The 21816-nt window shown below is 41.0% G+C and overlaps 1 protein-coding gene across 7 annotated transcripts in view; it reads right to left on the bottom strand.

Annotated features, from left to right (window-relative positions):
• MAP2K5 (mitogen-activated protein kinase kinase 5) overlaps positions 1 to 21816 on the bottom strand; it is a 137738-nt gene that overhangs the window by 114455 nt on the left and 1467 nt on the right. For all 7 annotated transcript variants that reach the window (XR_014213416.1, XR_014213417.1, XR_014213418.1 and 4 more), the window contains exons 2-7: positions 19483 to 19531; positions 15907 to 15974; positions 12524 to 12593; positions 9884 to 9924; positions 8956 to 9023; positions 4512 to 4560 (exon numbers count right to left, since the gene is read on the bottom strand). Coding sequence is in view for 4 of the 7 variants with exons in the window: in XM_082198628.1 (XP_082054754.1) it covers positions 4512 to 4560; positions 8956 to 9023; positions 9884 to 9924; positions 12524 to 12593; positions 15907 to 15974; positions 19483 to 19531 (345 nt within the window). In the remaining 3 variants the exon portion in view is untranslated. The remainder of the gene's footprint in view (positions 1 to 4511; positions 4561 to 8955; positions 9024 to 9883; positions 9925 to 12523; positions 12594 to 15906; positions 15975 to 19482; positions 19532 to 21816) is intronic.

The following is a 21816-nucleotide window of genomic DNA, read 5'->3' as shown; positions in this document are numbered from 1 at the left end:
AAAATCTGCTAGCACCACACCAATTTTTAATTTAATAAGAAATACATTGGGAAACAAAAACAACTCCTAGCAGTGCTTGATTTTTAACATAGAACACAACTACTATATAATAGGATCATGAGACATCCAGAAAGTATAAAATAATGCAGCTACATAAGAACATGAATCATTCCCAAAATATAATACTTATTGTCCTTGAATCTTCCCGCCTCTTGCCATCCTCTCCTGCTATACCAGTACAGCGTGTCAGACCCTTTGAGAACCACCAACCTAGAGCGTGCATATTCTTCAAAGTGTAAACTGTGCCCAAGGATGGCCAGATGTATTTTGAAACCAGAGTAAAATAAATCCAAACTGCCACAACCCATTGGGAGGTCCATTAAAGCAACTCTGAGCTACACACCTGTTTACTGTGGCCCCTAATGATGACCAAGTTCTGTGGCTTGAGCTGGCTGCATTCCACAGGTGAGCCAGGTTTTGATAGGGCTGCCAGCCAAAAAATCCCCCAGAGTCATCGGGAAACCAACTGGATCCATCAGTCTCCAAGGGCAGACCATTCTAATAGGCTCCCTACCACTGCAGAGGAGGAAAGCAACTGAAAGTCTAAAACTCAACAGGAGGTGATCTGACCACACAAGCAGCTAATGCTATAATCCTCCTCTCAGATGACCCTCTTCCTGCCAGAGTGTGGCTGGCGACATGTGTCAGGCTGATAACATGTTGGGACAGCCCCACTGCTGTCATGCAAAGCTATAAGGTTATGAGCAGCCCCAGACTTAGAAGCCTCATTGTGAATGTTGACTTCCGCAGGACCAACAACCTGGGGGTCCTCATGCCACATCCAAGACCACATCTGTCAGCTCAGGCTGGGAGGCATTATTATTATTATTTAATATAGTAAACCAACAGAGTCCCTAATGTTTCCTGAGTGCCCATCACAAGATTTCATTGCTTCATTCATTTATTAAATTTGCATGCCACCCCTCATCTGAAGATCACAGGGCAGTTCATAACATAAAAATACAAAATGAAAATCCATTCAAATTGACAGGGAGCCTGCAGACAAAGAGCAAATTACTATAGACTATAGTGGCACCCTCTGCCTGACCCTCAAGCCTGCTCTGATGCCGCACTGAGTAGTCAGGTGAGCACAGCAGGAAGATACCAACGCCACCCTGCTCACCCACCCAGATCTCAGTAATACAAACCAGGTTGGCCTCCTCATCTAGCAACAGGTCATGGATGAGGGAGACCTTACCTAAAACTGACCTAGCATTCAGCAGCAGCACCCACAAGCCTGAGGGTTGACTGACAGAGCAACCAGACTTCCTCTGGCTGTCCAAAGAATGTTTCTCCTATTTAATCAAAGGCTTTTTCTCCCAAGGAGTCCCCAATTCCAAATTAGTCTGACATACTCCTTGATGAGAACAAGAGGCCTAACACAGGCCATCTTGGTTTGGCCTTTTCATTACAAGTGTGGAGGCTCAAATACTTCACCATGGTATGTAATTGCAAATCTGATGAACTCCAGATGTTTTTGACAGCAAATTGCATCAGCCCCAGCCAGCATGGCCACATGATGCTGGAGTTGGAGTGAACATCGTGGTACTGGCTGGGGCTGATGGGAGTTGTAGGCCAAAACATCTAGACACTATCAGGACGCCAACGGATGCCCTACTTTACTGATGTAAAATCCAATTGATCAACTCAGAGAGACATTCCTATAGATACCTAGTAATTTATCAATAATAATTACGAAGTGGGAAGCCTCAATAAAATCATAACTACAACTTCATAGCAGGTTCTGAAATACTAACTTTTCTGAAACAACCTTGATTGGCTGCCAATGTTAATAGAACTAATGGCAAGTAAAAGAGTATCCAATTACGGATCAGCAAACAAAACATTCTTTGTTTATATCTGCTGTCCTGGAGAGAAGCAGCATGCATCTCTTATAAATCATTAGAAGCAAAAATGCTCAATTAATCCTTATTTGATACGTAAAGCTCTAGCAGAAGTCCGGCCCTATAAGCTATGCCTCCTCTGTACCAATCGAAGCTCTAATGGCTTCAGAAAGCAGTCACACTCTATGAGCAGACAATTGAAGAGATTTAGTAAATCCCACTTTATAGAGCAGAGACTAATCGGAAAACACAAGCCAGTCAAATGTTTCTTATGAACTGTTGACACTACATCAATGCTGAATCAATTGGCGGCATTTTCTCTGAGTGACAGAAAAGAAATAAATATTTATATCACATAACCTATATCAATGAACCCAGGCAGAAAGCTATTTCTAACCTGTCAATATTTGATTATCTTGAAGAATCGTGTCCCCTTTCTTTTAATGATTAATATGAATTCCTTATTAAACCTAAGTGGAGGCTATCAGGGAAAAATGTCTTTATTAATGCTTTCAAGCAGAAGGTGCAAAAAAGGAAAAAGAAACAAAGAATTATCCACTGTACTACAGCTATACTAAAGTATAGCTTAAACCACCAAATTGTTAAAAAACAAAACAAAAAACAACAACCTTAGAAGTTATAACCAAAGAAACTTCCCATGTCGTGTCTCTGAATCAAATACAGTCAGTAAAAGCAACAAGACCACACAATGTTAGGGAACTTGACATTAATTCTCTCCCCTCCCCCTAGTTAAGAATGTTCTGATTTCACTGACATCAAGAGAAATTAAACAGACTAGACTTGCAATGGATATCCATTACTGCCACCACCAACCACCCCTCAGTGCAGAGCCCTGTCCATGTTTCCCTGTGCAAGGTTGCTTTCTCATTTGCTTCAATTGGCAGCAGGGTTGGGGGAGAGAATGTCTACACCTCTACCCCTTTAGATCTGACTGCTCTGCTGAAATGATGGGGAAAACTTCCGGTGCACAACATTTCAAAAGAACTGATGGTCACCATAAGCATCTAAGTAAATTAAAGATACAATTATTCATCTACTACAACAGCCCTTCATTCACTTATTTTTAAAACATTACATAACACTAAAGGGGTATGAATAATGCCCACAGTTTGAAAACTATGCAGGTCTTTATATCCCTAAATTCCTGAGAACTCTTTGCATGCCTGGGCTTCCCAAAGTCATCTACAAGGGTAATTTTCTTTCCCCATCTAGTATTTAAAATCCTCCACATTCCATCAATAATATTAAAAATACTTCTGTTCTCAGACAGAATATTTAAACCACTGCTTCCTTAATGACACCTTTTTCTCCTCCTCTACCCCTGGAACCTTAAACATTTATTACAGAAAAGCATTTGTGAAAGATTAAATCAAATGCCGAGAGTGGGTAAAAACAGGAGGCATGTATTTTATTTTTATAAAGCCCCTTTGCTATATTTCAGGCAAGAGTCACAGCCTAGACTTAAAAAAAGAAGAACTGAAATCCATATTCCTAAGTTTTATTTAAACAATTCTGATCACAAATAAGCAAGGCTGCAGTGCAGGTGACACTAGCGGGACCATTCTCATCTATTAAGAGCACAATGTTACAGGTGAGCCGCTGAAGGACAAGCGTGAAGACCAGCTTTTATCTTCTTGACACGCTCAACTACAACTACTTGATTCATGAAATGCCAATGAGGCTTGGAGAGGTCACTGTGTGAAGGCACTGAATACGCATCTGAGATAATTAAGATTTCAGCCTTCGAAACATGGAAGGGAAGTGAACAGCAGTTAAGAAAATCAATAAGAGTCTTTTATTTGCAGTGACACAGATGTCTCAGTCAATAGTGTCTAATAGGCAAGCTTGATCGCTGTGGACAGGTGCCTGCCTCCAAGGCTATCAAAGGGCTTTCACCATGACAAACATTAAAACTTATTTATGTTGCTATTGAAAGATCCTGCTGCCTTGCAGGTACTTCCATTTAGTGGTGTATATTTAAAGTCATTATGCTACTTTGGGCCTTCCCGCCTATTTGAATCAAAACTGGCCAGGAAGGACTTGCCCTGAAGTGTCCATTTGCCCATCAATTGTGAGGCTACTGCATTCAATTGCAGGTGCCAGGGGAAGGCAAGGAAGCCTTCTACAGATTTCTGCCCCCTTTACACAGCAAACTGATAACTAACACAGAGCGCCAAATAACACGGCACTACGTACTTCTACTACTACCTCCACTCTTCATCATCTGGCAGTGTGTGTGTGCCTTAAACCTATATGCAAAGATCTAACAAGCCAGGAATCCTATTTGCTATTCAAAATTGATTAAGTTTTCTTCCCCTAAATTGAGGTAGCAGCAGAACGACGGATGCGAAAGGCGCTTCAATCTATTTGGAGCTAAATCTGATTAGTGCATTTTGAGAAAGGCAAAGCAAATTGGTGTGCCAATCCAAATCAATCAGGACAGAGGCGCCTCCACAATACGAGCCCTTTCACAGCTTCTCCTCTACTTTATTAAAAGACCACATTACTGATAAGTGAGCAGTAAGCATCTCTGAGGCTATCCTAAAACACAAGACATTCATGAACAAGCCCATCCAATACACCTACCTGGCCATTAGCTAATATTTTCTTCAGTTCTGCAGAAGACTTCTTCAAACTGCACAATCAAGAAGGACAAAAAATGTATTTTTAGTGATTGTATCAGTGCACTTTATTGAATGGAATTGCAACTCATACCCAACTAAAAAAGTATAACACTACTTAGCGTTACATCTGCCTATAATCACAGCTGTGTGAACTCAGCACCCAAGCAATTAGCCTAGAATTAATTATCACAGTTTTACTTTTTTCATTTCATTTCTCCTCTCAACATTCAGATTTCCAAAAAAAACTGAACTTTCATGTTGAAATGGTAGGGTTGCAGAGAGAAAACAAGTGCAGGGAAAGGGCAGTGGTAAAGCCAGAGTGGTGCAAAGCTCAGAAAGTTGGACTTGGGAGCCACTCGTTTCAAATCTCTGGATTAGTTTTAGATCTATAAAATGGGAACGCTACTCATAGTTGTTGATAGAATAAACATGTCAACCAGTTCTAACCACTGATGCTTTGGATGCAATTTTAACTGGTTATCCTTTGATAACTTACATCCACATAAAACTGTAGAACAGGATGGTGCAGGGCAGGGTAGTCCAATGCTTGGCCCAAGGGCCCCCCTCAAAGCCTTATTTGATGGCCCCAGTGGCGTAGCGTGGGGGGTGCAGGGGGGGCCGGCCGCACCGGGCGCAACATCTGGGGGTTAGGGTTAGGGGTGCAAATCCACGGGTTAGGGGGCGCAAATCCACGGGTTAGGGGGCACAAATTACTTGCCTTGCCCCGGGTGCTGACAACCCACTGGATGGCCCTCAGCGACATCTGATGCCCTCAACCCTTTGTACTGCCTTAACAAAGCCAAGTAAGCAAGAAAATGGGCTTTGAGAAGGAATTGTGAGGGCTGCGACAGCGTCAAAGTGTCCTTCAGCCTCCTTCCCAAAGCCTAGTTAGAGGTTTCTTAGCTTTGGGAAGGAGGTGAAAGGGTTCTAGGACTCTGCCAGAGCCTTGCGTCTCTTTCCCAAAGCCCTGTGCCTCACTTAGCCGGCTTTGAGAAAGCAGTGCAAGGTATGGGAGGGGGTCAAATTTGGGCCTTGTTTCCCCCACCCAACAAGGCAGTGTGTGGCCTGTGGGTTCCATGTTGAAGTCCTATTGCAGCCCACTTGATATTAAAAGTTGGACCGCCCTGGCCTAGGGTCACAGTCCAGTAGGAAGTTCTTGTGCATGAGACTCATTAAAGTGATTGTCAGCTGTCCATGAACAAAGAGGTGCTTTTGCACAGCCTGCCATTCATTTCAATTGGGCTTAAGCAAGAACATCTCCTGCTTTATCACAACCCCCCCAAAAGTTAAAAATGCAATGAGATGTAATTAGTGCATATATACCTCTAAATGCACCAGACACTTAATAAGCCAGGATATGAATGTGCAGGCTGCAGCTACACACAGCTCTTTCATTCTTGCTTTGCTTCTCCATTTGCACAGAGGGCAAAATAGACCAGGAAGATGCAGTTGTAAGCCATAGTTTAGTTGGCTTACAAATCATGGCTTGAGATCATGAAATAAGCCATTTTGCTTGGAGAGTTTCCATAGGATCATAGAATTGTTGGAAGGGTTGGAAGGGACCATGAGGGTCATCTAGTCCAACCTCCCTGCGACCCTGAGATAAAGAGGCTCATGTTCTACTGCTTCATTTGGAAGCTCCAAGTTCACATGCAACAGAAAGGTATGATCAGATGTGACTTCTTGATTTGTTTTTCCTCTCCTCGTGAAGTGAGTAGCAAAGAAGGAGCAAAGGGGCTGCACACAGGCTGTATACAGGTGCATATTCTTATTAAGACAGGATTCAATTGTGTGAATGCAGCTGCATTCTTGACAGGCATGAGTGTCTTATCATCGATCATGTTGACTGAAATTAAAAACATGTATATGGTATCTTTGTTCTTTAATAAGCCTCTTGTCTGCTGGACTACTTTAAAGAAACTTTGCCAAATGAAAAGTATACTGATCTTGTCATCTCTTGCAACCAACTGTTTTGTGAACATGAAACGGAGGCAGGCTGTCAATGACTTCAAAACAGTCATTCCTAATGCAGGCAGGTTTTGGAAAATGAAAGTCAATTAACTGCCCCATTAGATGTCAGCTTCTACAGAAGGCACTGCTTGCAGGGCACTTTCAGAACCAGCTTAAAGCATGTGAAAAAAACAACTGACCACAGAAGGGGGGAAGGGACTTGCTTTTATATGACTTAATAAGCTTTAATAATTTTGTAATAATAATAATTTCCTAATACTTTGCTGATAATCCTTCTCCTCTCAGTAAGCAATAGTTTTGATTCCGACTCTAGACCTATGCAAGTTTCACATACAACACAGAATGTCGTCCCCTGTGTTAGGGTACTGTGGCATTTAGCTGAGGTAACGGACTAAGTTATTTCCTTGCATTTCCTAATAGAAACAGGTAACAGAAGAAGCATTCTCTCTCGCAAACCTTTCCTTATATATTCTTCAGTGACTCCTCTTCTTTCATTTCTGCAACAGAGCAGGAATAAGCAACATGGAATCCTTGGACTACAATTCCCATTATCCCTATCCATTGGTCATGTTGGTTTGGGCTAATGGGAACTGTAGTCCAACATCTGGAGGGCAGCACATTGGCTACCCTTGACTTAGAGGATTCCTACAGGTCTCAGGCCTCATCTGCTTGCTTTAATTCTTCTTTAGTATTTCTCCCTGGCACCGCAAGGCTTCACTCATTGTCAATTCTTTAACCACCTTTACACAAAACAAAACCAATTGTTCTGTCCATCACCCCTTGAACTTCTGGCCCATCATAATATTGCAAAACTCTCAATGAGACAGAAATGTTCTGAAGCAAAAGACAAAACGTATAACCTTTACAGTCCTCTCCTCCATTTCTCTGAGGGTAGCTGTCCTTTCCGTAGGCTTGCAAAACTGGATCCATCTTTGTCTCTTCCCTTTCCTTTGGCCCACCACATCCAAGCTGTGCCCATATCCTGCAGCCTTTCTGTTTCTCCTTTACCAAGATCCACCCTTTCTTCTGCCTATTGCTAAAATCAACTGGCCATGGATCTTGCTATAGCTGTTGTCTTCAGCTGATTTAGAACACCTCTGAATTTCCCCCCTCAAGGATAGCCACTTGAGTGACAAGAGAAGATAACAGCAGAACAGTATTGTTCTGTATCACATAGTATTCCAAAATGGGACAGGAACAGTCCACTATAACATAGGAAACTTAAAGTGCAGTGTCTTTAACAGGGCTGAGCGATATCAGCTTTTCAGCGTTGTGATATACCATCAGCCAAACATTGCGGTCTGGCAATATACCGTGATGTTGAAAAAATAAACCGCATTGGCCTCAGCCTGTCAGGCACCAGGTGAAATTGCCACAGCTCTCACCGTGGGAGCTAAGGCGGTTTCATTCCAGCGCCTAGCGGGCTGGGACAAGGCAGGTTGTTTGTACGGCTCAGCTGGGGCGCAGGAAGGATCTCAATCTCCAGCTGAGCCTTCCTCTATGCTCTCCCTGCTCAAACAAGCAAGGAGAACATCGGGGATCCTTTGTAAGGTTCTGCTGGGGATGGGGTGCTTCCTTCACTTGCGTAGGAGCCAGCGCTGGGCTGGGGGATCCTTTAACTGTTCGGCTGAGCAGAGGGAGGAACAAGTTGTATCAGCGCTTCTCCCTCTGTGCAGTATGAGGGCAGAGTGGGATGGCGATTACACTCAGTGAGATATTGCTGGTGAAACCACCACTGTTCCTGAGTCCTTCAGCTAGCAACGTTTGCTGGAGGAAGTCGCTAGCAGAGGGACTCAGAAGTGGTGGTGGTTTCACCAGCGATATATCTCCTCCTCATACTGGTCCTGGGCAATATATTTCCCAGGCCTAGTCTTTAAGTTGCTTGATTCACAAGACTTCACTCGTTGGGTCACTAACATTCCCAATTTGCAGAGGCTGAAAAGAGATGAGCTGCTCAGAACCCAGTAACTCAATGGCTAGGAAGGGTCTTGAAATCTGGTCTCCGAGGTCTTTGCCCACAATCACTGTGCAATGTATCAGACTGGCTGCCTGATTTCCTACACTGCAATCCATGTAGAGACAACTAGTATTAATCACATAGGAGAATAAAACCCCTGCCTGCTCCCGCAACTGCCCAATGTGAAACAACCATAAACACAGGATGTCTGTATGCCCACTACAGAGCATGCTACGTTCTGGACTGGGGCAACTGTGCAGAGAGCACCTCAAAGAAATAGGTTGTCGAAAGGCACAACAGCCTCAAAGACTTAACATTGCTTTCGACAAGCCACAAAACCTTGCTGAAAACTGGTCAACCAAATCCCCCTGAAGTTATCTGGCATTTCCTTATTTGCTCCTGTTAATTACTATGCAGAAATCACTTCTCGGGTTCTGCTTTAATAAAACGCATGCACACTCTTCCCTTCAATTCTTACCTATTGCTTGGAAGGGAGTCCGCGACGGCTGCGCCACTATTGTTAGCAGACCCTGCTCGCGTATTTACCTGCAGGCAGGAAAGGAATCTTTATCAGTTGTTTCTATTCCAAGGACATGGTTCTAATTAACCTTTAATTTGCCATGAATTTCCTATTTTCTCTAGGAAGGTTAATTAGCTAGTTGCCCATGGTAGAAAGCCACCCTCTATGTAGGTTACCACATTGTGTTATCAAGGAATCATGCTCTTTTATTCACTCTGCATTTGAAATGCTTGGTTAAGTAATACAATCAAGAACAGGCACACAATAAGGCTTTCATTTCATTCCTATTAAATACATCTTGCTCATTCCTCCCCTCCCCTGTGTGACCATTTTGCAGTAATATATCAATTACATTTGTCTAATATGTCACCAGAAAGGCTGAGATATACTCTGCACAACTGTGTATCGTTCGTAATTTGAGATTCATGTAACATTACACAGATGCGTATCGATAAAATGCAAGTTAAAACATAAATATTGCACAATGTTTGGGCTATGCTTAAACCGGTATAGATTAAGTACGTCAAAATTAATATGATCTTCTATCTTTGTTACAGATCGTTGGCACAGCCCAAGAGCACAGCTCCTGCACAACTCTGATGTCTGAATGGGGCACCAGAAGGAGGAGGAGTACCTTATTTCAGAAAGAGAAAGCAAGAGAGAGAACAAAAGCAAGAAAAGAAACAAATTTCAGTCACTGATAAACCACACAACTTATTCTGATAGCACAGTCAACACCATACGGAAGGAATCTTTCCTCCACAACGTTTTTAAAAAATCTGCTTGTCAAAGCTCAGAAAGTACCATTTTGTTTGACATTTCAATAAGTGGAACACAGCATTGCAAATCCATCTAAGTTTAATGAAACGATTATTGAAATTCCTACCTTCAGGCCATGTATGTTCCGTTTCCCTGGAGGTTTGCAGGCTGAAACAGTAATTGACTAAATTGTAGAACACATCAGGGCCATTTACAAATTTGCTCAAAATGAAATCTTTTTTTTAAAAAGAATGAGAGTGATACCAAAATTAGTAGAGAGAGAAAAAATGATTGAGATATGGTTCCCAAAACCCAAAGCAGGAATTACGAAGAAGTGTTTCTAGACCTGCAGGAATGAGCATTGAAAGAAAGATTTGTATTCTGAAAACCAGCTAATATAAATTCTAATTTTATCTTAAATTTCATCAAAATCAATATAACTGAGTCATAATGAACATCTTCTAATCCAATTCCCAGTAGCTCCTATGTGTTTTTCATTCCTTTTCAGTGTTTTAACTAAACATTTTTTTCAGGAGATGCTGTTTTTAGCAGAGGTGATCAAAATACATTTGGGGTGGGTGAGGGTAAATGATGACACAGCTATGCCAATGTGCCAGACACCCACACCATGTAACTGGGATCAATGCCGCCGGCACATTTTGTTCTGCATTTTCCACAATGAAAATCCAAAGCTGGAGTTTCAAATTTGACTGCCTTAGGACACCAAGGAGCAGGCATGGCATAAATTGAGATGATCTCCTTGGTTATTTACACAAAACCCATGACAGGCAGTTATGAAATATAGGTTTTTAAGATGAAGTACTGCAGAGTGAGAAAGAATTATTTCCTTAAAACCTTTCGAACTCCACATTGACTTTTCCCCCGCCCCCCCGGCCCCCCCATGCAGTGGATATGCTTTTGTCAAATGTTAAAGCCACAAAGGCTTCGAGCTATATGTTACGGACAGTTCCCATTTTAAAACTACAGTGCCCTACAAATTGTATGTTAAAGGGCCTGTCAATTTTGATTGATTGTCTGGGAAAGGATGAATTTGATTTTTTCCCCTTCTCCCCACCACCCATTCTCAGAAATACATGCATTTCACTCTAGCTTTTGACAGGAGGAAACAATGCTATTTATTAGTCAAAAGGACACATATGATAGTTATTAAACACAGCAGTTAGGATCAGCCCATGCAATTTAAGCTATGGAAAATATTATCATTATATTTTTGAATAAGGAATAACGGATTGCTAGTTTAAGGGAAAAAGCTGGGAGGGAAATCTGAAAAGCAGCCAATGAAAATGCAATCAGCCATTCCTAATTTGGGGGTGGAAGGGCCAGAATAGTAAATAATATTTTACTATTAAATATTTAACCAAGTGTCCTTTCTTTGCAGGTTATATACTAGTAACAAACTTCATTAGGTGCAGAGTTAAGCCCTGATTGGAGAACAATTTAAAATTCCACAATCAAATTCCAGCACACAGCATCATGGCAACCTTAACTCTGGATAGCAGTGGGGTAACTTCAAGAATTGCAAGCTTCATTTTTGGTGCTTTAAGCTGCAGTCCTAACCCATTTTAACCCTTATGGGTAAGACCCATTGAACTGAATAGCATATACCTCTGGGTAGACATGGTTAGGATTGCAATGCAAATTATTTCATCACTTTGATTTAATTCTGAGCCCTGTGGGTTTCCACCCTACTCCGACCTCCACTAAATAAAAACCAAACAGGCTTATCTGCATTTAATGAGTTACATGTTCTAACCCAATTGCATGCACACTTTTAAACTATTTCTATCTTACAAACAGATTTCAAGTTCTTGTTACAAAAACATGCTTCGCCAAAAAAGATGGGGCAGACGTAGGGCAAATTTGCGCTTTAAAAAATTAATTCTCTTTTTATACTTGCATCTGGGATGCACTGGAAAGAGCTTTGAAATTGACATAGTGAGCCTTCCTCTCACTGGTGGGATCCACAAAGATTGCATGCTTCCCTCACCAAGAATGAAAAAGGACCTCTACATCCTAAACCCACATTCTCTTCCACACAACTGAACTCTAAACTGCCAGTGCTGTCAAGACTCCTTTTGAGATCTTATTAGCATGTGTTAGAGAATCCTGTTGGTTAATTGCCCAATTCAAACTTCAGAGAGTTACAAGTAATGAAAAGTCTAGAGTGTTTTTAATTGGAAAGCTTGTGTTATGATTATTTGTATACTATCAGTTAACTGATGAAGAATATAATTTTTAATTATTTTAATTAATTTATTATAAGGACATTTACTTAGAGAATTTAAAGCCATCTCTCTTAACAACTATACTTTCAGAGATGGGAAAGGGGAAAATTACATATCGTGTTAAGATACATGTGTTAAGAAAAGATCCCCCTTAGCCCAGGTATTGACAAGATTCCAATTTTTGCAGTCCCACTCAAGCAGCAAAGAAGTGGACCACCCAACAGAGTTAGTGGTTGCTAGCTGCATAGGCCTGACTTCACTGATTAATCTGCTTGGCATCTGTACACATTCACACCTTTGCACTCACCATTTTTAAATGGGCACAAGTTGTAAAATGCAAACTAAAATGTGGTCTGGAGAATGACTGTTTATCTGCAGAAACTGTGGTGTCCCCAGAATAATGGATTCCTCCTTCCAAAATTAAGATATAAATGTGACATTGCAAGCCTCTGAACCCGTAATCACCGATAAAGCAGCTTATAGATACATTGGCTGGCAATTAAAACTTTTTAAAACATTACCTCTTGGATAGATCTGCAGAGGCACTATTAACTGTCCATTTACTTCCTGTTCCATGACTGTGGTGTAATACTGCGAAAAGATGTATGAGAAAGAGAAATCATTCAGTTATATACACAGACTGGCAACAGTGTGTCTCCCTGAATTCAACAGTTCCAGAGAGACCATGTTAATTGCAGCAAAGAGATTGACTAATGCTCTTTCTTTGAGCTGTCACCAAGACATTTTGCCCTCTTCGTTGAATTCACAGCAGTATTTTGTTTTTAAAGTGGCAACTGAACCCTTGCTTACTGACTGCAAAAGAACAACTGTAAAGGGGCTTCCAATTTCCTACAGGGGCAGTTTTAAGACTTTAGTATTAACTTTAAAGGCCCTAAACAGTTTGGGACCAAGGTGTCTGAAAGAGTGTCTGCTCCTGCACAGACCTGCCTGATCCCTGCAATCAGCTTCAGATGCCCTTCTGGTTGTGTCACTAGCTGCAGATCTCCACCTGGTAACAACCGCGAACTGTTTTTTACCACTACGATTGAATATTTTGTATTTTGTATTTCTATTTGTGTAAATCGCCTGGAAATGGCAACAGTGATATATAAATATTTTGAAATAAGCCAACCATGGTAAGCTTTATCATTTCTATAGCCTTGCGAGGAGCTTTACAATTATCATTATCCTTTTTTTTTTTACTTGAGTCTGCACAATAAGCCAGCGATGCCTCAGATTTACTCACAGGGAACCCCAGTACAAGAATGGCCACTAGCTTGCAAAAAGGCTTAAACGCACACACGGAGACGTCTGCCAGTAGTCAAGAGTGTTAAATGCAACCTCTTTCACATAGTAGATGCAGAGGACAGAGATGACCAACATTTGTATATTCTCTGCTGTTACCAGGGGTGTAGAAGCAGCTGGCCGGCCAACACTGGCAAGAAAATCCTGGGCAAAATGGATCTTGGGCCTAATCTAGGTAAGACAGTTCTTTGTTCTAACAGAAGATGGGAAGCTGTGAATTGACCAAGCTATCCAGAAACTCAAGAGCTGAATGGAGATTTGAATCCCCATAGACTGCCCATGTTCTACACCAGGATGGCTAACCTTTGGTCCTCCAGATGTTGCTGGACTACAATTCTCATCATCCCTGGTCATGATGGTTGGAGGGTAACATGCTAGCCAGCCCTGCTCTACTCTATATGCTGGACCATGGTGTCATTCTCCTCTAGCAAGAAGCAGAGAAAAGTAGCATGAGCTTAAAAGCAGATATTTGAGATATGCTCCAAGGGCCAGTACCAGCCTCAGAACCCAGATTATAACAGTGCAACTCCCACTCATTTCATTGGGGCTTACACCACAGAGGTTCATAGTAGATTTTGCCCTATGTTTCTTTAAAAATAAAAAAGTAATGTCGCTTTCTCCATTACTCAAACAGAGATGACAAGTAAATGAAATATCAATCATGTCAGCTGTCAACCTTTTGGGACAGCAATAACTGTTAACAAGTAGTCTGGAAAAATTGTCCAAAAATGATTTGTCCTCCACATATGAGCACTTGAGGTTGCCATGGAAAGTTAAGATGCCAGTGGCTATTTGGAACATTGTTCAGGTATTCTTTTTAATGGAAAATTTGCCAGTTATTGATCCAAAACGTGTACCCTTTGCTTCCAGATGGCTGCGAGCAACTTTCCAATCAGTGGCTGTCAAAAAAATTACTGCCTTTTTATACCAATAGAAGGTAATGGGGGCAGTGCAGCCCTACTGTCACTTAATGCCTCTCTCTCAATTAACCAAAAGTACCATAAGAAATTCATTCATTCATTGCTATAGGGATTATAAAATAGGTTGTTGGTTTTCTAAAACACCTTTTTGTCTTATATAGCAAATTTAATATGGCATTACTTTCAAACAGCTTGTGGCAGTTTCTGAACAACCTTGGAATATATGTGGTTCACATGTGAACCAAAACAAAGCCTTCGCCAAAGCTGACCTCTATTATATCATTTATTTCTCAGTTAAAAACAAATCTTCAGTTTGCTTTGACAATAGCATAGCCTGAAAAGGCCTGGCACTCACTCCTGCAGGCTGCAACGTCTCAAAACTATGATGTTATGACTGATATACCATACCAAAAACTCCCTGCAGTTTCAGGGGCAATTTGCCATGCAGAATGAGTGGACTGGGCATTAGTGAAACACAAGTCCAAAACCCTCTTGGGTGCACAGAGTGAGCTGCATGCTTTTTTAGACAAGGGCCGTAAGTTCCTCTGTACACAAGCTTTCCTTCAGTGGGAAGGGCAGTGGGGACAAGTATTCCAGCAGTCCTCCCTTCATTGAAATGACTGGGAATTTGCTGCACACCATGAAGTTCCAACTGGACACTGGAGACTCCTTGTGCATAAGGAACCCCTGGGTTAGGTTATCAGAGCACAATGTAGAACTCAGGTCTGCACTGAAGAACTGTCAATCATTGCATCTTTTTAGGAAGAAAAGATATGGAAGACCAATGAATTGTGTTACTCTATTTTAATTGGGGGGAGGGGAGATAATAGCTAAACTCATGCTCATTTATAAAACACAAAGGACAAGTCATTTATAAAGTTATATACAAGTCATTGAGATTCAATGAATAACCTTGTTTTCATATTTTTACAGTTATTAAAAGACAATACATCTTTAAAATCTTCTCTGCATGCTCAGCCTGCAGCTAAAATATAACTCTTCTGAGAGAAGGGGTGAAAAAGTCTCCAGATGAAAGCAGATTTTGTTTTTAAAAAACACATTTTTTTAGAGCCGAGGGGTTCATTTTTAATGAGCCGTTACTTTAAGTACTGCATAAAAAAACGCAAGAAATTGATAGTCCATTTAGTTTGCACTATATCTAATGCAAAAGTCATTAGGATGCATTACTCTCAATGTTCATGATATGATCTGTAAGTGTAGTTGCTTTTTTTCCTCTAAAAAAGGAATGAGCACTTCAAAGTTTCATGTGAGATCTCTGCACCAAACCAATAAAATAAATAAATAAATAAATAATACACCCTCAGTTTGCTTTTTAACAGAAAAACACCAGAAAAAGGGGTGGAGGAGGAATGAATGAATCTGATCAGAAGCCACCAGAAGCATCTGCAAAAGTCAGACTGAAATGAAGTCATAGGACTCTTTGTATCTGCCATTCAGTTCAAAGTTTCTTATTCAGGAGATGTGGATTATGGCTGAAATCTTACATGATTGTTTATGTATTTACTGAATAAAATTTATATACTGCTTGACTGTAAAAAAAACAACCCCTCAATAATTTACCAAAAAAACCCCACAAAAAAACCACAACCCCAATAGCACTATTAGTAAAATCAATTAAAACATTCAAAAAATTAAAACTACCTATAGGAAATACCTACATAGGACAGCATCGCTTTCATTTCTTCATCACTTCGAACAGTAATCCTATCACCGTCCTCATCTTCATCTGTAAAAAAAGCCCATGTCTTTAGAATTATTAGTTTAAAAAGAATAGCACACATTTTACAAAAAGGAACCTTATGTTGTATGCCTTAGCAAACAAAACTGGACAGTGAATGGATTTTAAAACAATAACAAAGCAAGGCAAAAGGATAAGAATGCACTGTTAACCAAATAAATTTCAGATGTACAGTATTTCCTAGTATAGCCCATAAAAAGCTTCCTTACACCAAACCAAATCACCGGCAAATTTAGCTCAATAACTATCTACAACAGCCTTTCTCAACCGTGGATCTCCATATGGTGTTGGACTACAACTCCCATCTTCCCTAGCAAGCAGAACCAAGGGTCAAGAAGTATGGGAGTTGTAATCCAACAACATCTGGGGACCCAAGGTTGAAAAAGGCTTGACTACACTGACAGGCATTGGCTCCACAAGGTTTCAGACAGGGGTCTCTCCCATCGCTATTTGGAGATACCAGTGATTGAACCTGGGAGCCTCTGCGTGCAGAGCAGGTGCTCTGCCACTGAACTATGTCCCTTCCCAAATGAGGAGAGAGTGAACAAGAACAGAATGCTGAAAGTCATACAAATGATATACCTTCAGATATGGCCTACAGCTTCACATCCTGTGTATTATTATTTTTTTCTGCCAAGGATGATTTACATTTATTCAGATAGAATTAAATCACTATAGAATTTCAGGTCATAACAGAACTATTATCTTCATATATACAGGTGTTGATGCTCTAGGAAGTTGGATTTAGGATAAACGTTAGGGAGAAGTATGGTTGCAAAGGCAACCATAAGTGATGCTTTCCTTCCTACTTGCTCCCCGCCCCCCATTCCTTCGCATTGTCAAAATATAGATTAAAATCTTTGGGACAGAAGCTTGTCCATTTTTGCTTATCGTATTCTGTAAACTCTGTGCTGCAGCAACAATGCTGTGGGTAGAAGATACCCTGGTGTCAAACTAGAAAATTCATTATATAACAAGGGTTGGCAGAAAGTAGATCAGGATCTACCTGTAGATCCAAGTGATTTGAAGTAAATCAGTAAGGATTTCTGACTCTCAGCAGTTTAAGAACACAGCAACAACACAATGAAAAATGCTGGGGTAGGGGAGAGTGGATTGTTGCGTGAAAGGACTATGGACCGAGTTCCGTTCTGCCACTAAAAGCACATTTCTGTGTTCAGAATTCTAAAGTGTTTGCCTTCTGCACCTGGCTCCAGTTGGGGGATCTTGGGGTTCTGGTGAAGAAGATGAAAGTGTTAAATCTGCTTTTCCCCTGCTCTGCAACACCATTTCTCAAAAGGAGACAGGAACACAAGCCTTCATTTAAAAATATAGTTTTTTGTATCTTCAACAGAAGCCATTAGAATAGTAACTGCTATGAAAATTCTCAAGACAATCTGACTCTGAATGAAAAGAGCTATTAAAAAAAAAGAACAGAAAAGAAAACAGAATCCTGTTAAAACAGACACCTTGAAGGAATATTTTGTCGTGAAGGGCCACCATTTGAAAAGCCAATTGAAACAACTAAGAAAGCACTTCATTACTGTAGATTAGCTCTAAAAGCAACACAAGCTTTGGAATCCTCAGGTAAAGCACAGTGTCTTTCGTGTTCTTAACACAGAAACATTTCTGCACAAGACAGATGGTTGATGGGTATTAAAGTAAGTAGGGTCTGTCTAAAACAAAAGAGCATAATTTGTTATTTGGAGGTGGGGGGAAACCTACTAGACACTGTATTTCTCAGATTAAGTAGGAAGATTTTTTACCACCCCACTGGGAATAAAATGTATGGAATCACCCTCAAAATGATTCTGCTCAACACAAAGGTTCAGAAGGGGTTTACCAAGCCCCTCTGCTTGCCTAGAGCACAAACAACATGATATCCCAGCCCATTACGGAAGCAAAAGTAGAACTAAAATAAAATAAAGCGTGGATTTTACTAATGTCACATCCTCATAAGACACCAAATAGAATGCAGCAGATGGCAGTCAAATATTCCAGAGCAATCTTTGCAAAAGATGCAGTGTGTCATGCACAATGCAAAACGGTTTGGGATAAAAGGGCCATAACGAGCCATATGTCGTTAGTTGTTTTATTTGTAGCAACATGGCATACAACAGCGAAAGGCCCATCAAGGTCCAATGGTGAGGGAGAACTACAGCCCCAGGTAGAGGCAGACACAGAAGACACACTGGAGATAGCAATAACTAAGCAAACAGGAGAGAAAGCTGCTGTGGATAGCAATTAAATGCCTCCGAGAAAGCCATCAAGTAGCTGAGAAGATGCTTAAACCAGTAAATTTCAGGCCTTCAGCATGGAGAAGATAACCCTGAAACCAAGCAGCATCAATATACGTTAACATATTTCTGATGCCACTTAAATGGCAGGGGAAACAATGTCATGCCGGTGTAAAATGACATGGTAAAACCAAGAACTGGAAAGCACAGCAGCAGATGTGAAATCTATATGTCAAGGCAAGTTCTGCCTAAAGGTGTCAGTAATGTGGATTACTGCTCCGGCTGCAGTGCCTGCTCCTGACACACAAGAGTTCAGTGGAGGTTGATGCACAAAGCAGGAAAGCTGAAAGGACAGTCCTGGCAGCAAGCAGATGTTTTCACACAAACAGTTATAACACCTTGACCAGACCCAAACTCTTAAAACCCTTTCCATGTCTCAAGACCTCTTCCCCATCAATAGAATAATTATTAATAATAAAATAATGCTTTTCCCTAACTGTTCATGGCAAGTGTGCAATCTCTATACAACAATCGTGTAAGCCATGCCAGTCTCATTTCCCACATATTACAGACTGAGGGCAGGGGAGTGGGCCTGAAAGATGGCAGCTTGCTTAAGACCACCCATTAGGTTCATAGCTGAGCTGAGGTTTGAACCTCAGTCCATAGTGTACTGTCTCTACCATTACATTACATAGCCCAGTACTGACAGTTCCGCCAGTTCTGCCATCAAGAGCTTGATATCAGGAACTTGCAGAGATTAAGCTGTTGGAGACTTGAGCTGAGACAATAGCTGTTCTCCCACTAACAGAATGATCAGGGATGAGAGCCACCTGATTCTAGAGAATATGACATTTCAGCAACCAATCTAATGTTCTACATTTGTACACTCCACTCTTCTAAAAGCTAGCTACTGATTTCTGCTTTTAATAATAATAATAAAATCTGAAAATTAAAATCTCAGCCTACAAAGCCTCCAGGTACTTTATACTTTTCATTTAATTTGAGCAATATAATTGCAACGCGCACAAAGAGCACTGTAAGGTCATGCTGGTAATTAAAGCTATATTGTAGAAATATGCACTCTCAAAATGTGATTAAATAATAAAATATTACTTAGCTTGGGATCGTCATTAAACTTGCATTCATATATAAATATTTAACTGTAGCATATCTGAACATAAACAATATGTAGTTGTCATTTTTTTAAATAAATAATGCGAGTACTGAGCCATCCTCAGAATCATATTCATACTCATACTCACATTCAAAGGCTGTTGTCGTCGCATCAGGCAGAACCTGACTGATCACATCCTGCAAAATAAAAATAAAAATGGAGGCAGAATGAGCTATATTTTTATCAACCCTTTTTGTAGAACCATTTACTTTCAGATCCTCTTATTAGCACATTCACAGGTTTTTCTCTCTTGCTGCTGGAATAGAAGATACCAAAAGCAAAACCAAGTCACAGGACCATAGAGTTAGAAGTCACCTCAAGGGTCATCTAGTCCAATTACGTCCCCTACCAATGCAGAAACCTGCTCATCTAGCAATTTAGCTAGGAGGGCCATCCAGTCTCTGCTTTTAAACTTAGTCCACCATCTTCTGAGACAGTCTGTTACTGTTGAATAGCTCCTTCCAAGTTCTTCCAAATATTTAGCCAATATGACCAATCATGTAATTTGAACCCATTAAGTTGCATGTAAAGTAACTGAATGCTGAACATGACAAGAATGTAAACAGGGTGATCTGGAAATCCGAGTTGGGAAAGTAGCCATTATCCTCAAAGTCTATACATGATAAATGATGTAAAGTTTGGGTTCACAAAGAAACAGCAGAGCGTCTTTTTCCTTTTACCACTGGTCAGCCTTCTTTAACTGCACATACAAAAGACTGGTTGGACCACATTAAAAGTGTGTTATTACATGACTCTCTGAGTACTAGATCAGCCCAAGGAGAGAAAAACAAAAAGCTCAAGATTCAGCACTCTAAAAGGGAAGCCATTGTGGACATTGGAAGCTCAGGTGTATAGCACTAAGCTATGGCCAAAATTTGTCCCTTCTTGCAAAAGAAAGGGATTGTTCCGGATTCTTAAGCAGTATTCTTTTCAGAATCCAGACTCACCTTTTGCCTAAATGTGCATTTGGGGACCTTCATAACTTTTTTGCTGTTGCCACCCACCTTAGGTCAGGCTGTGACCTAGTAGCGGATCCTAACTTTGTTGGCATCCATCTGTCTCAAGAGACAATGGAGTGTGCCTCTGGGGGTGAAGTCAAACCTCTGTGTTAGCAGCACCAAAAAGACCTCTCTAGGGTGTATGGAGGTCCTGGGCTGCCCAGATGACAGGATTCCCCCCCCCCTTGGCCTCACTGATCAACCAGCTGAACCTAAATATTAGAGAACCTCAGAAATATTTACCAGAACTTTTTTGTGAAAACTGTCTGTGTGATGCAAGAAGAACGTAAAGCAGGTCTGCCTGGTGGTTTTGGTTAATTTCATACAAATCTACCACACATCACCAGCTTTCTGCACTGTAAAAGAAGTTGCCAACATTCAAAAGTTAAAAAATTGTTCTTCCTTTTAACTAAGCTGCAGTTCTACGCACAGTCCTTGGGAGCAAGCACCATTGAACTTCTTTCCAAGTAAACATGCATAGGACAAATTATCACACTACATGCACTAATTGACTTACCAATGAGTATTTGTGCTATCTATGTTTTTTGCAAATGCTTCCATGTCCCACTACAGATGTTAATGAAATCATATCACCAGTCTGCTACTATAAATCATTAAAAGCAATGCCCATTTAACATATATTTAAGAACTAATTATCCTTTGCAGACACTAGTTATTCTCACTGCCATTAAAGTCCCATCTTACAATTTTCTCCTTTACATATCTGCCAACTAAGATTGCACTTCACAATCTAACAAGGTAGGCTTGAGTCCATACAAACCTATGCCATAATACATTCATATGGGCTCATCCACACTTCTGTTTTTCCTGTGATTTCCTGGCACAGGTCCAAGAGAAATTTCATTTGCCCCCTTGCTCTTGCCTGGAAAATCCACTGTTTACTGCTTAATCAGAATAAACATCAACCCACAGTTTGCTCTGATTCAAACTTAGTCTTGTAAGGCGCCACAAGACTCTTGACTGTTTTTCCTGCAGGAGACTAACACAACTAGGTAAAGGTAAAGGGACCCCTGACCGTTAGGTCCAGTCGCGGACGACTCTGGGGTTGCGGTGCTCATCTCGCTTTACTGGCCGAGGGAGCCGGCATTTGTCCGCATAAAGCTTCCGGGTCATGCAGCCAGCATGACTAACCCACTTCTGGCAAACCAGAGCAGCGCACAGAAACACCGTTTACCTTCCTGCCGGAGCGGTACCTATTTATCTACTTGCACTTTGACGTGCTTTTGAACTGCTAGGTTGGCAGGAGCAGGGGCCGGCGGGGATTCGGCAAGCCCTAGGCTCTGTGGTTTAGACCACAGCGCCACAACTACTCATCTTCAAATGCCTGGAGTTGCACACCACATCACAAGTCATTATTGCTATAAAAAAGGAGCAGGGAGTTATTATCATTAAAATTGTGATCT

Source organism: Podarcis vaucheri (assembly GCF_965113315.1).
Source record: "Podarcis vaucheri genome assembly, chromosome: 14".
NCBI classification, from domain to species: domain Eukaryota; kingdom Metazoa; phylum Chordata; class Lepidosauria; order Squamata; family Lacertidae; genus Podarcis; species Podarcis vaucheri.
The sequence above is the reverse complement of the archived record's forward strand: the minus strand, read 5'-3'. Positions and strand labels throughout refer to the sequence as shown.